Below are 13334 nucleotides of genomic sequence, written 5' to 3' on the forward strand. Positions count from 1 at the left end.
CAAATGCAGCCTTGCTTCTGAACCCCAGGGGACAATAGCAGATAGGCACCTGCTTGCTCCTGGACTCTGGAACCTCCGATCACCGCCTCACTGACCTGCTACATCGAGGCATAAACTAGCCCTGATAGCCTGACTCCATGAATATGTGGCAGAAAGAGAGAGAAAAAAAAAATCATGAGTTTGTGTGGGTTTTGAAGGCGTTTTTTAGGCTGCAGTTCAAAATTAGGGACCTATGCAGACTGAGCCTTTGGGCCTTTTTTTTTCTTCCTCCTCCTCCCTCCCTCCCTTTCTTTCTTTCTTTTTTCCTTTCTTTGTTGTTGTTGTTTAACAGCCATGACATAGCCCTGATTTTCACCCATCAATGAGGCTCTGGTTCCAAGGCTTAAGACAAGACAAAGTCTGACGTTTGAGCCGCCCCCGAGGTCCTTGGAAAGTTCAGAGCTAACAGCAAAGGCAGGGTCCCCTGGAAATGACAGGAGTGACAGTGGAGGGACATATCACAGAGATCCACGTCTTCATCTCAACTGTAGACCAGTCTCGGGATGCCTCACCGAGGCCTAGGAAGGGGCCAGTTAGCTGTGCCTGGGGCGGCTCTCTCCAGTGGTGGCGGTGGCTCTGCTGTGGGGCCTTTCTGGAGGCCCTGCACACTGATTTTGTAATGCTTCCAGCTCAGTTACTATTTACCCAGCTCCTTCATTTACATTTCTGTGCAAAATGTCAGCGCTCTGGGCCCCTGTGTTTGCTGGGCTGGGGCCTTTTTATACCCTGGAGGAAAGACAGCCTTGGAAGCCCTTGCCAGGTCCTGGCAGCTGCTCAGTTGAGGGGGGGGGGGCGGTTGTAGAGAACTTGCAAACCGGCTCTGGATACTATGCCCCCCCCCCCCACCAGAAATGATTAAAGACATAATGGCAAGAGCAGTCACCATAGCAACTCTGTCATTGCAAGCTCACCATGGGCCAGGCTTGGTGCCCAAAGCCATACCTGCATCATTTAAAGCTAATCCCTCGGGGAGCCAGCCACCACTGCCTCAGTTAAAGCATAGAGGCAACAGAATGAGAGATAAATGCCACCCATCGTCAGCATTGTTGCTTCCTATTTGTAACAGAGTCCTGCCCACTGAAGTGTGTTTGTAACCCACTAATCAATACTCAAAGCATTTTCCCATCCTTTGTGGACGTGTGCAGGGCAGGGGGAGGTGAGAACGGCCCGGTGTGTGTGTGTGTGTGTGTGTGTGTGTGTGTGTGTGTGTGTGTGTGTGTGTGTGTGTGTGTTTATAGATGATAGGGAGTGGGGCTATGCTCCTCGTTTGCTCTCTGCACCAATCAAAATGATGATATATATATATATATATATATTTTTTTTTTTTTGTATATTCAGTGCCTCTCTGTCTCTGTTGCTATGCTCTTCACTGTGGGTGTTGTTCGTGAGTCTTGTGTTTAACACCCCTCACCCTCAAGTGTAATGCTAAAAGGACTGTTGGCATTTGTATCCAGGGAGCCCGTGATAAGCTTTACAGCAAAGATATGATTTATAGTGTGTTGGCTCTGAGTCCAATATCAACAATATAGATTAAATACAGCCTCTCTATGCAGAATGTGCACAAGACAAAGTCACGTGGCCATCAGCTGTTGAAAAATACTGTGACCAGAACCGCTGAAACCATGCCCTGTATTTATTGGAGACTGGTTCCATATTTGCTAGTTCTGTGTCTGAAGCTCCTTTATAAAGCATAACTACTTCAGATAAGAATCTTTGTAACTTGTCAAAGGTTGCCCAGTTCATATTTAAGCCCGTCTTCTCTACACATTTGACTTAAAGAACCCGGTAAATAGTTTCCACTCAAAAGGCTCAGTATCCCCTCTGTCCCAGCATCTACTGCTTAGAGCTTTGTGGGATTTAAGAAGATAGTTTGTGAAAACCCCGTAGGCGGCACAGTGCCCCACACATGCGAGAGTCCTGTGTGTGTCTGCTGTAAGTAAGGAGGTGCCAGTAAAGGTCATCTGCCTGCCCACTGAGAGCTTGGCACACACTGGTCAATCAGGGCGTATGTATAGGCAAGGCTTTTGTGAGGACTCATCCCCACAAATTTCCTTTCATCTAAAAATGTTCCAAGACCAAAGGAACCACTCAGCCAGTGGAAGAATTTGTTGTGCAAACCTCACAATATGAGTTAGAACCCAGTTTGTGAAGGAGAGGACCGATTACGGGAAGGTGTCTTTTGATGCCCTGACCTCCACTACACTTCACGGCCCACGCTCTCACACATCATCATCATCATCATAAAAATTGAATTGAAGAAAAAAAAAAAGGTAGCCTAAAGGAATGTCATTTAAAAGTAGTGTGGCTGAAAGAACTCTTTGACATAGCTTCTGTGCTCTAAGTTGATATATATATCAATAATATATATATATATTAGCTGGGAACAGTATATGTGACCGAACTTCAGAAAACTTTGCCTAAAAGTCACGAACATGGTGCTTCATAAGTGATGGCGGGGCGGGGGGTGATGGGGGCAGGGGAGGGGTCAGTCCTCAGCTGCTGGTGTTTTGTAACCATAGATAGGAGGTTCCTTTCGTGTCTCTAAACCCAGGCAGCACTGCATAAAAATCAGAGAACAGGAAAGACAGAGCTACACAGGGAGAAGATCTTCAGTCCCTTCCGGGGTAAGACGAGGAGACTGTGGCCTAAAAGGATTTCTCCCAGCTGCTCTGAGACTCTCCAGTTGAGCTGGGCTCCAGAAGTTGATTAGCTTTCCTCTGACAGCTCACCCTCTCGGTAGAAGCAGAAGAGATGAGAGGATGGCTGTGTGGATTCCCCCAGGCACCCTCCCACGAGGGAGTTTGAGGTTGTCTGTCTTATTTATTCCTGCTCTCAGTTCTGAGGATGCCGAGCGCCACCCCCCCCAACCCAGCCCTTTGGGCTCCCTTTTCCCAGGAGAGCTCGAGGTTTTCTTCCAGCTGCAGTGGCTCTGGCTTAGAGCGGAGTACAGCTTCAGGCACCCATCTGCGTGAGGCAGCCCTTAGGTCATTTTTTTTTTAAGATTTTCCAGCTTTTTTATTAATTTATTCATATTACATCTCAATGGTTATCCCATCCCTTGTATCCTCCCATTTCTCCCTCCCTCCCATTTCCCCCTTACTCCCCTCCCCTATGCCCATGACTGAGGGGGACTACCTCCCCCTGTATATGCTCATAGGGTATCAAGTCTCTTCTTGGTAGCCTGCTATCCTTCCTCTGAGTGCCACCAGGTCTTAGGTCATTTCATAGAGCAGGCATTGCTTATTTATCTGAAGCTAGGAAGGAAGGCAGCCTAAGAGCATATGACCAAGTCCTAAAGGTGTGGGGATAGCATGGTCCCTGATGTTCCCTGAGAGTGAGCATTCCCCATGGTGAAATGGCACCCAGCTTTCATCGGAAAGGCTGGGGAGTCAGACTGAGTTATATGGGAACTAGTCAGCTTTGCGAGACTCCATCCTGGTCAATCTGTGGACCAAGAGCCATTATTTCTCTTGTTCTACAGTTTCCCTGAAGCACCACGGGTTTGAATTATTTTCTTCTGTGGACAACACTTCCGATGTGGATTCTCCCACCCCTCAGACAGGGTTTTTCTGTGTATATCCTTGGCTGTCCTGGAACACGCTCTGTAGACCAGGCTGGTCTTAAATGCTCAGAGACCCTCCCTCTGCCTCTGGAGTTGCTGGGATTTAAGGCATGCACCAACACAGCATGGTCTGGTGTGGATTCTTTAAAAAAAAAAAAAGAAAAGAAAAAGAAAATACTGTTTCAGCCTAAGTCTCAGAGATGCTGTCACATATTTCTTCCATATTTTTCTAAAATTTGTATGCTTTAGTACTAACTCTTTAGTCTTTGTAAGTCCATTTGAGTGATTTTTAATGTATGATGTGAGGTAAGGAGTTGTTTATCTCTTGGTATAAGGATGCCAAATATCCGGGCATTTGTTTCACAGAACCACAGGTCCCACTCCTAACCTTGCCTTTCCTTCTCGCCACAGATCTGCAAAACCCCAGAACCCAAATCAGCCTCGTACTGCAGCCCGTGTGTGCCGGTGCACTTCAACATCCAGCAAGACTGCGGCCACTTTGTGGCCTCTGTGCCCTCCAGCATGCTCGCCTCCCCGGACACATCCAACAAGGACCCTGTGCCTGCCACACCCTCACAACCCCCTGCCCAGGAGCAGGACTGTGTGGTAGTCATCACCCGGGAGGTGCCTCACCAGACTGCCTCTGACTTTGTGCGGAACTCAATCGCTAGCCATCGGGCAGAGCCTGAGGTTTACGAGCGGCGGGTGTGCTTCCTGCTTCTGCAGCTCTGCAACGGGCTGGAGCACCTGAAGGAGCACGGGATCATCCACCGGGACCTGTGTCTGGAGAACCTGCTGCTGGCGCATTGCAACCCCCAGGGCTCCCCAGGGCCCTCTGCTACTCACACTGCTCCCACCACCACCTCCCGCTGCCCTTCTGCCACGCCCACAAGCACCAACGCCTGCCAGGGAGGGCCTGGTGAGAAACACCTGCCCAGGCTCATCATCAGCAACTTTCTGAAAGCCAAGCAGAAGCCAGGCGGCACCACCAACCTGCAACAGAAGAAGAGCCACGCCCGGCTGGCCCCCGAGATCGTGTCTGCCTCCCAGTACCGCAAGTTTGATGAGTTCCAGACGGGCATCCTCATCTACGAGCTGCTCCACCAGCCCAACCCATTTGAGGTGCGAGCCCAGCTACGGGAACGTGACTATAGGCGGGAGGACCTACCCCCGCTGCCCACACTGTCCCTCTACTCCCCTGGCCTGCAGCAGTTAGCCCATCTATTGCTGGAGGCCGACCCCATCAAGCGCATCCGCATAAGCGAGGCTAAGCGGGTGCTGCAGTGCTTGCTGTGGGGACCACGGCGGGAGCTGGTGGAGCAACCGTGCACCTCAGAGGATGTTTTGTGTAGCACTCTGCACAATTGGATCGACATGAAGCGAGCCCTGATGATGATGAAATTTGCTGAGAAAGCAGTAGACCGAAGACGGGGCGTGGAGCTGGAGGACTGGCTCTGCTGCCAGTATCTGGCCTCAGCAGAGCCGGGGGCTCTCTTGCAGTCCCTGAAGCTTTTGCAACTTCTCTGAGCCGCCATCCAGACAATTCTACTGCCACCTTCCACTTCCGCCCTATGCCCTAGGCTTGCCTGCATCCAGGTTACCCTGGGAAATGGTACAAATGACTGTCGTCCTTGGATGTAATATTTTTTATACATACATATATAATATAAATATAAAAGACTGAAGGTGGCACCTCACACATACCAGCCCCCCTCCTCACAGAGTCCCCATCCCTCCGCCACCACCACCCCTGCAATTATGTACAGTCGAACTTCAAGCAAGGCCCTGACGACAGTTCCACCGATAGAATGAAGCGTGGACGCTTGACTCACTACCCGATTATGGGGTCTCCTTTTGTCAAACTGTTATTTAAAAAAAAAAAAACTCCACAATAAAAAAAAAGTCTTACATTATTTTTTTTTTATTGAATCACAAGCAAAGCCCTTTTGCCTCCAAGCACTTGAGTGCACTAGAATCTTTCATAAGTAGAATCGATTTTCCTCTACAGAGGAGGGGACTAGCTGGAACTGCCCTTGTTCTTGTGCTTACAGGGTAGAGGAATACCTAGTGATGCCTGGGTGTGTTGGTATTCGTAAACGTTCTGTTTCTCTTCCCACACAACAGGAGTCTTAGGTGAGATCAGCGGCGAGGGGGGGGCGGAGGACGGTGTTGGGTGTTGAAATTTAACCCTGCTGCTCTAAACAAACCCATCTCTGGTTTGCCAAAGCTGTCACCACTATACCATTGAGAAACTTGGCTGAAAATAAAGTCCTCCTATCTATTTCAAAGGAAAGACCCTAACATGGTTTTCTTAGAACAAATAAACAAAAGCAAGTACCAGGACACTCCTAGAAGGTGTTTGCCATGAGATGGGAGAAGAGAGTTTCCTGTTGTATCTATTTCCTTCCTGCCGTCCCCAGGCTCATCTGACAGCAAGAAAGCTTGGGCAATGCTGTCTGCAGCATCAGCCTTCTCAGGCAGGGAGAAGAAGTGGGTTGCCAAGTGACCAACAGTACACTTGTCTTGCCAGACAAAACCAATGCAAGAATGGAACTCTGGGGTCTAGGTGCCAACAGGAGATCTCTATTTTAAACCCTCTTGTGAATCTTTTGCTTTAAAAAAAAATCATTCAACAGCTGGCCATAGTGATCCTAGCACTTGAGAAGCAGAGGCAGATGCATCTCTGTGAGTTCAAGGCCAGCCTAGTCTACATAGCCAGCTTCAGGTGAGCCAGGGCTACATAGTGAAAAAACTCTGTCTTCCAAAACAAAACAAATCCCATCAAACTCATTTAACAAATATCAAAACCTTCTCTCTACTGAAGCTAATATTTATTGTCATGCCTTAAAAAACAAAAAGAAAGAATTAGAGATGGTAGATTTTTTTTCCTCCTAACACCAGATGCACACACAGATGACTCATTCAAGGAGAAATAGCTCCAAGGCCCTGTATTTCTACCTGAAGATGACGTTTCAACTATTGAACTCATTGGTTTCTCGTTTCTTGGTAACGCCTCTGGACAAGTTTTAAACACACACAAAGATTGTAATAGATGTCTCTGAGATCTGGGGGGTGTGGCTAGCAGACAAGTAGTGTGCCCCTTTCCTTGAATTAACTTCACTCCCTTTGCCAACTCCATCCTCTGGCCTCTGGCACCATGTAAAGACATCCATTTTTTTTTCCTCCCACCAGTGATGAAAGTAGCACCCGGAGGGTATGTTTATGCTGTCACTTGTCACTTGAGCACTGAGGAAAGAACTGACTGAAACCAGCTCTCACTATGTCCACAGAAGGTCTTGAAACTTGGGGCATGGAAATCACGATTCTCTGTAGGGTCTGTCTAAATTGTCGGAGCCGTATTTGCTGTTTGATCCTGGGAATTGTTGTCGGATGAAAACCTCAGCCTCCTGATTCTGTCTTTTGCTTTCTTGTCTTTTCACTCTTGAAATAAGCAAACAATGGAGAGAGAAGAAAGGAGCATTCTGCCAGGGGACTACAGTGTTAACTGGAAGCATACTTGTCCCTGGAGGCATATTTATTTCTAAGCTCTGACTTAATTGTACCTTTTTAATATACCATCGACCTTGCATGGGGTGCAGGGGACACCAAATTGAATCTGTGAGAATGAAGTTCATAACCAAAATGAAGCTCGCATGCATGTGTGTGTGTGTGTGTGTGTGTGTGTGTGTGTGTGTGTGTGTGTCTGCACGTGCACAGAGTGTGAAAGAAAAAAGAAAACTATAGCAATGAATTCTGGTTGGGAGGAACAGGACCAATTAAACTTACTTTTGCACTGCTCACCAGCCTTGCCTAGAAGAGGAAATCACCCTCTGGCAGAATTCTGTCTCGTGTAATTTTGAGGAACCATTCACCAGGGAAAACGAACCTTTGCCTAGCCCTTGGTTCTAAAGGGATTTGTCAAGGAGCTTTTGTTTGAAGATGCTGAATGATATCCTAGTAGCTATTTTGAAAAGGAAAGAAAGAAAAGGCATTTTTTTCTAAAAATAGGGCAACCTCTTAAATCCACCCTTGACAAAAATCTTAAGTGTGTGGGGTTAAGGCCCTTGCCAGCAACGCTGGTCTCTGGAGTAATTGTGACATATAGCTGCAAATAAGAGTTTGGCAAATAGCTTCAGTCACGGTAAATTCATAGGATCAATGAAATTCATCTTGTCAATTCAGAATTGACTTATGTATGCTGCTTTATCTAGCAGGAACCTCTAGACACACCAGAACCAACACCTTTGTGTTGTAGGGCCAGGTGGGTCAGAAATACCCAGGGTAGGAGGGCTTGCTGCCACAGCTGGCGAGGTCACACACATCCTGTGGGCTTGAGAACGAGGCTTGGTGCAAGAAGCTGTGCTCAAGCCCTTGGATTCTTGGTTCACTCACCCTCACAAAGAAAATTTCAGGACTGTGAATGCAAGATTTTTAAAGACACTTCTACTCTGAGCACGCCTCCCTCCCTCCTCTTGGCTTTAAGACTAGCTACTGATATTTAAACCCATTTTCCTTCTCCAGTTCTGAGTCAGGTCGCCCCCGTATCCTTTGCACATATGTAATTTTTTGTTGTTGTTGTTCGCTAATGGGCCTTTCCTAGTTTCGTACTGAGAAGTGCTGGAACCTTTTCTCTTCGCCCAAATTCTTTCTGTGGGAGTTACAACGCCTTACAGCTGAATCCTGAACAGCCTTGCCAAAAGCAAGACAGGCACTTCAGAGGTTGTTTATTTATCATAACACATGGCTTCGCTTTAAAAAAAAAATCCCAGGCTCTGCAGAGCTACAGTTCCCACTTTATATAACACTTACTGGTTCTCAGGAGCCAAGGGTAGGAGAAGCTCGTGTGATGTACACATGCATGCAAAATATTATGAAAATTTGGAAGAGGGAAGAGGCTCTGTACTTCAGTGGCTTCTCTGAAGTCTGTGTTTTAACCACGCTGCCAATAGGGCTGCGCAGATGGCGCCATAGATGAAGCACTTGCTACGGAAACCAGAAGACCCTAATTCAGATCTCAACCAACCAGGTAAAAGCCAGGCAGCCACCACACTTTTGTAATACCAGGTGCTCGGTGAGGACCAAGTAAGCCAGCCAATCCTGAGGACTTCCTTGCCAGACAGTCTTGATGAAACGGCAAGCTCCAGATTTTATGAGTCGATGAGCCTTTGATGAGGACACCAAACGTCACCCTCTAGCCACCTCACATACACGCACAGGTGACCACACCCCCCCTCCCACAATGAAAACATGCACTTCCAAAATCGTAAGGCCAGCACACAGGAATGCAGAGGCAGACAGATCTATGTGAGTTCGAGGCCAGCCTGGTCTACAAAGCGAGTCCAGGACAGCCAAGGCTAACACAGAGAAACTCTGTCTTGAAGAACAAAACAAACAAAAGCACACGTGTCTGTGTGTCTGTCTATACTCTTCTTAGCCATGGCCAAGAATGAGGAAGCTATGCCTGCTTCCTCTTTTTGGATTTGTGGGGAGTTCAGTTTCTTAACTGGCAGTATGTGGATTCCTTAAAGATTAAAGGAGTAGGGGTTGGAGAGATAGCTCAGCGGTTAAGAGCACTGACTGCTCTTCCAGAGGTCATGAGTTCAATTCCCAGCAACCACAAGGTGGCTCACAACCATCTATAATGTGAACTGATGTCCTCCTCTGGCCTGCAGGTGGACATGCAGGCAGTGCTCTGTATACATAATAATAAATAAATAAATCTTTTTTAAAAAAGATTAAAGGACTAAAAATTTGTCCCTCTATAGCATTGAAGATGGACTTTAGGACTGAGCATGCTCAGCAAGCCCTGTGCTGTTCCTTAGCCTAGAGCAGTGCCACTCTCTTATGCCCTGGACTGATACGCCCTGTGTTTTCCTAAAGGAGAACTGGGATTTTATCTCCTCTCCTCCTCAGCCTGTTGCTGTCGTTTAAGCTGCTTTTAAGACATAAAATAATAGATGCCACTGAGAAGTTAAAGATTTTCCAAACAATAAACTCAGAGATATGTCTTTCTACCATGCTTCCAACCTGTTCTTTTTCTTCCCTCCTTCCTCCTGCTCCTAGCCACTCTCTATAATAGCCAAACTGGCGAGTCTCTGCTTTATGCTCCATGCTTTTCATCTGCACAGCCTAGCAAGCCCTCCACAACCCAGGGCTTCTGCGTACGCAAAGTCACCCAATCAGAGATTATGAATATTCATGAAGAAAGCTTGCAGGGGGTACTGAACACGCACTAACATTTTTCTTGTCATTACTCCCCAAACAGTGCTGTGTAACAACACTGTATTAGGCACCATAGTCAGTCTGATGTTTTATAAAGCATAAAGGAGGATTGCTTAGGCTATATGTAACTATAGTTCTGCTTTATGCCAAGAATCTGGGCATTCACATGGGGATCCCCGGGGTCGCGGAGACATAACTTGTGTACTTCTTTCTCGTACTGAATTAACTGGGTAGGCAGGTAAGAGCACTTGGCTCTCCTGTCACAGTTTTTCAGTAGGAATAGCCCTGAAAGAGCAAGCATAGCCATCTCTCCATTCTCTCAGAATAAGTTTCACCAGCTCTCCCATCCTTTGCAGGCTTGGACAGTCCCAGCTCAGCAAATCTTTTAAGTATCTCGTCCGGTCTTGCCTCTCGGGTTAGCTCTTAGGGCAATGCATTCTATTCCCTCGGGAAACTAAAGATTGGTTTCTTCCCATACGGAAATCTCCCAGTGTACCCTAAACCACAATTGGTGTTGGCAGCTGACTCCCAAGTTCAATGATAAAATTCATCCTGAAGCTCATGTTTGAGCCTGGAGCAACACGGCTAGTGTTTGCATTTGAACTTCGACTTCAAAACTCTGGCTTTGATCTTTTGCAGCTTAAACCCAACCTGAAGACCACAGCTGGTTCTCAGGGGAAAATGCTTAAGCATAAGCTTCCAGGCTGGTGTCTAAGGAAGAACGGGGCTGTATGATGACCCTGTGCCCTGGCATCTTTGGAGGTTCCACTGTGGTAATTTCTTTCCATGACTTTAGAGAGCAACAAGGGCTCTACTCGTTGTAATCGTTTATGGAACTTGAACTTAACTCTTAAAAAAAAAAAATCCTGGTGCTATTGGTTCTGGCTGACTCTGCCCGTGAGTCATGCATGGGCTGTTTCAAGCACCTGACTGGATGTAGATAGAATGGGGCTGGTTGGGTGTGAACCAGTGGAACAGCTCCCTGTGGTGATGAGCTTTGCAGAGGGCCAGGACGCAGGAGCCCACCCAGCAAAGGGCACAGAGCAGACCGCCTTCTCAGCCTGGGTTTACTGAGCCCCTGCAGCTGGCCTTGGCAGGCCCCTCCCAGCTATGAATCACACATTTGATAGCAGCCAAGACCTGGGCCAGCTGCTGGGCTCTGGCTTATCACCCACAGTCCCTTTTGTTTCAATTCTGAAAAGGCAATAGTCCACTGGGGACAGCACTGGAATGAAAAAACCCAAGGGCATTGTTCGGTGGAGATGGAAGCCATTTATGTCCTTTTGGTAGGATAACCATTTCTAAGCAACACCCAGCTCGTAAGTGTCCCCCTACAAAGGAGCTTTATACTGAGGCTCAAGCCTGGGGTGGGGTGGGATGGGGTGGGGGTGGGGTATTGCTCTGCTGGGGGTATTATCACATTCCAGGGGACAGGCCCTGTGAGGTCTGGAATTTCGCTTTTGTAGACAATTCTCTGAAGGGGAAAAAAAAAAAAAGAAGGTGGAGAAAGACACTTAATATTCTGAAAGTGATGTTGCTGAGAGCATGCCGGGAGCCCTGGGAAAGAATGCCAGGGCTGGGCTCTGTGTGGTGTGTCTGTGTGTCTGTAAGTAGACACCACTTCCTTTGGTGACCAGAAAATGGCCTGACATTCAGGTCCTCTGTCTAGCTTTCACTCAAAAACTCCTGTGGTCTGTGGACCCAGGCAGGAATTCATTAATACAGGTGACCTGTTATGGTTGCACGAGAAGAGGTTTTAGTGTGCTGTCTGATGTAAATACTGGAAAATGACGAATAACATAATAATAGTAGCTTTGTTTACCTGGCGCATCTGTTCCAGAAGATGTTAAGTCCTGGTGTTTGAAATAGGATTCTACCTTCTCGCAACATTTCTCTGTTTTAGAGAGAAATCTAGACAGGTAAGCTGGAGTTTGTTTCCAAAGGTTACCTGGATAGCGAAAAGTGCCTTCAAACCTAGAGTCTGGCTGGATGCCTGCCTTCCACTCTCTGCTAAGCTAAGTGTCAATGTGCCACGTATGTGATTAACTGTTTACCCTTCAGCATGCTGGCATTCCCTCAGCACTCAGTTCAAGTCATCCCGGCTCATGACAGCTTAATGCTTCTCTCTCTCTTTGAACTCATTTCGCTTCTGGGTCATTCTTGATCTGGGAGACATATCCTTTTGTTCTGTCGTGAGCACTTCCTTTTTCATTAAGTAGGCTGTAAGACATTTGACAGCATTGATCCTGTCCTAAACATCTTTCCCATTTCCCTAGTCTCTTGTGTTGTATACAGTAGGTGTCAAGTAAATGCTGCTTTTTTTTTCATGATTATGACAGAAACAAGTTAAAGGGAAAATTATTCCTTTTTTCTCCCCTTTTTATAAAAGTTTCAGTCTGTTCTGAAAGGAAGGAGGGAAGGGAGGAGGAAGGGAGGGAGGGAGGGAGGGATGAAGGGAGGGAGGAGGAAGGAAAGGAGAGAAGGAGGCATGGGAGCTCCCAAAGCTGCACAACTAGCTATGCCCAGAAACAGCATCAGGGGTAGCCTTCTAAGGCCCACGGTGAACTCACTTCTGCCACCCAGGTTGAACCTCCTAAGCCCCAGTCTTCAAACTTGTACTGATGGTCGAGGACCAAGAGCTCAAAGCCTGAGCCCAAGGAAGCCATTCAGATTCAAACCATAACAAATACGTTTCTGACATCTCTGATGGTTGCATGGCTTACAGATGATGATTGATAAACAAATGATGCCCCACAAACCGCACGAGGTCCACAGTGGGCAGAATGCCTTCATATTCTTTGTCTCCCTGTAGCCCTCTAGCGCTAGACAGCATCCCTACAGGGCAGCAGGACCATGACCCTCAGAGAAACTGAGTTGTCAGAGTCACAACTCATAAGTGGCAGGGCTCAGCCAGAGCTGAGGTCTTCAGCATTCAGACCCAGGATCCTTTCTACAACAATCTAGCACCATCATTGTTTCTGTAAAAAAGGGACAGGCCATTGCCCAAGGGCCCACAGACCTCTGCCCTTCTTGCTAAAGCTGCTACTTACGTAGATTCTATTGCAAGGGTGCACCGCATAGTGCTCAATTAGCAACGTTCAAAATTAAATTCAGCCAGGTGTGATGGCACACACCTGTAATCCCAGCATTTGGGAACTTGAGGCAGGCAGATTACCAGGAGTTCAAAGCCAGTCTAGACTATAAAAGAAGACCCTATCTTAAAATAACAACAAAACATTCAGTTCAAGTGAGCATTTTATATTTTGTTACGCATGTCATGCAAATGATATCTGTCTTTCTAAAGCAGGTAGCAAGGAGATGAATAGAGAGATAGCAACATATCTGTGAAAGTCTCTTTTTGAAAGACCAAGTCTTGCTATACAGCCCAGGCTGGCCTTGAACTCATGATCTCCCGCTTCAACTCCTAAGCAATGAGAACACAGAAATGCTCTGCCATGCTCAGTTCACACGCTACTTTTATTAGAACCATTTTCAATTGAATGATTCTAAT

The 13334-nt window shown here is 47.1% G+C and overlaps 1 protein-coding gene across 3 annotated transcripts in view; it reads left to right on the forward strand.

The window, feature by feature from the left end:
• Window positions 1–9319, forward strand: part of PRAG1 (PEAK1 related, kinase-activating pseudokinase 1) — a 57640-nt gene extending 48321 nt beyond the window's left edge. For all 3 annotated transcript variants that reach the window (XM_084758261.1, XM_084758260.1, XM_084758262.1), the window contains exon 6: window positions 4013–9319. In XM_084758261.1, the coding sequence (XP_084614387.1) occupies window positions 4013–5128 (1116 nt within the window). In that variant the 3' untranslated portion in view covers window positions 5129–9319. The remainder of the gene's footprint in view (window positions 1–4012) is intronic.
• The last annotated feature ends 4015 nt before the right edge of the window (window positions 9320–13334 follow it).

Source organism: Acomys minous (assembly GCF_964271855.1).
Source record: "Acomys minous genome assembly, chromosome: 15".
Taxonomy (NCBI): Eukaryota; Metazoa; Chordata; class Mammalia; order Rodentia; family Muridae; genus Acomys; species Acomys minous.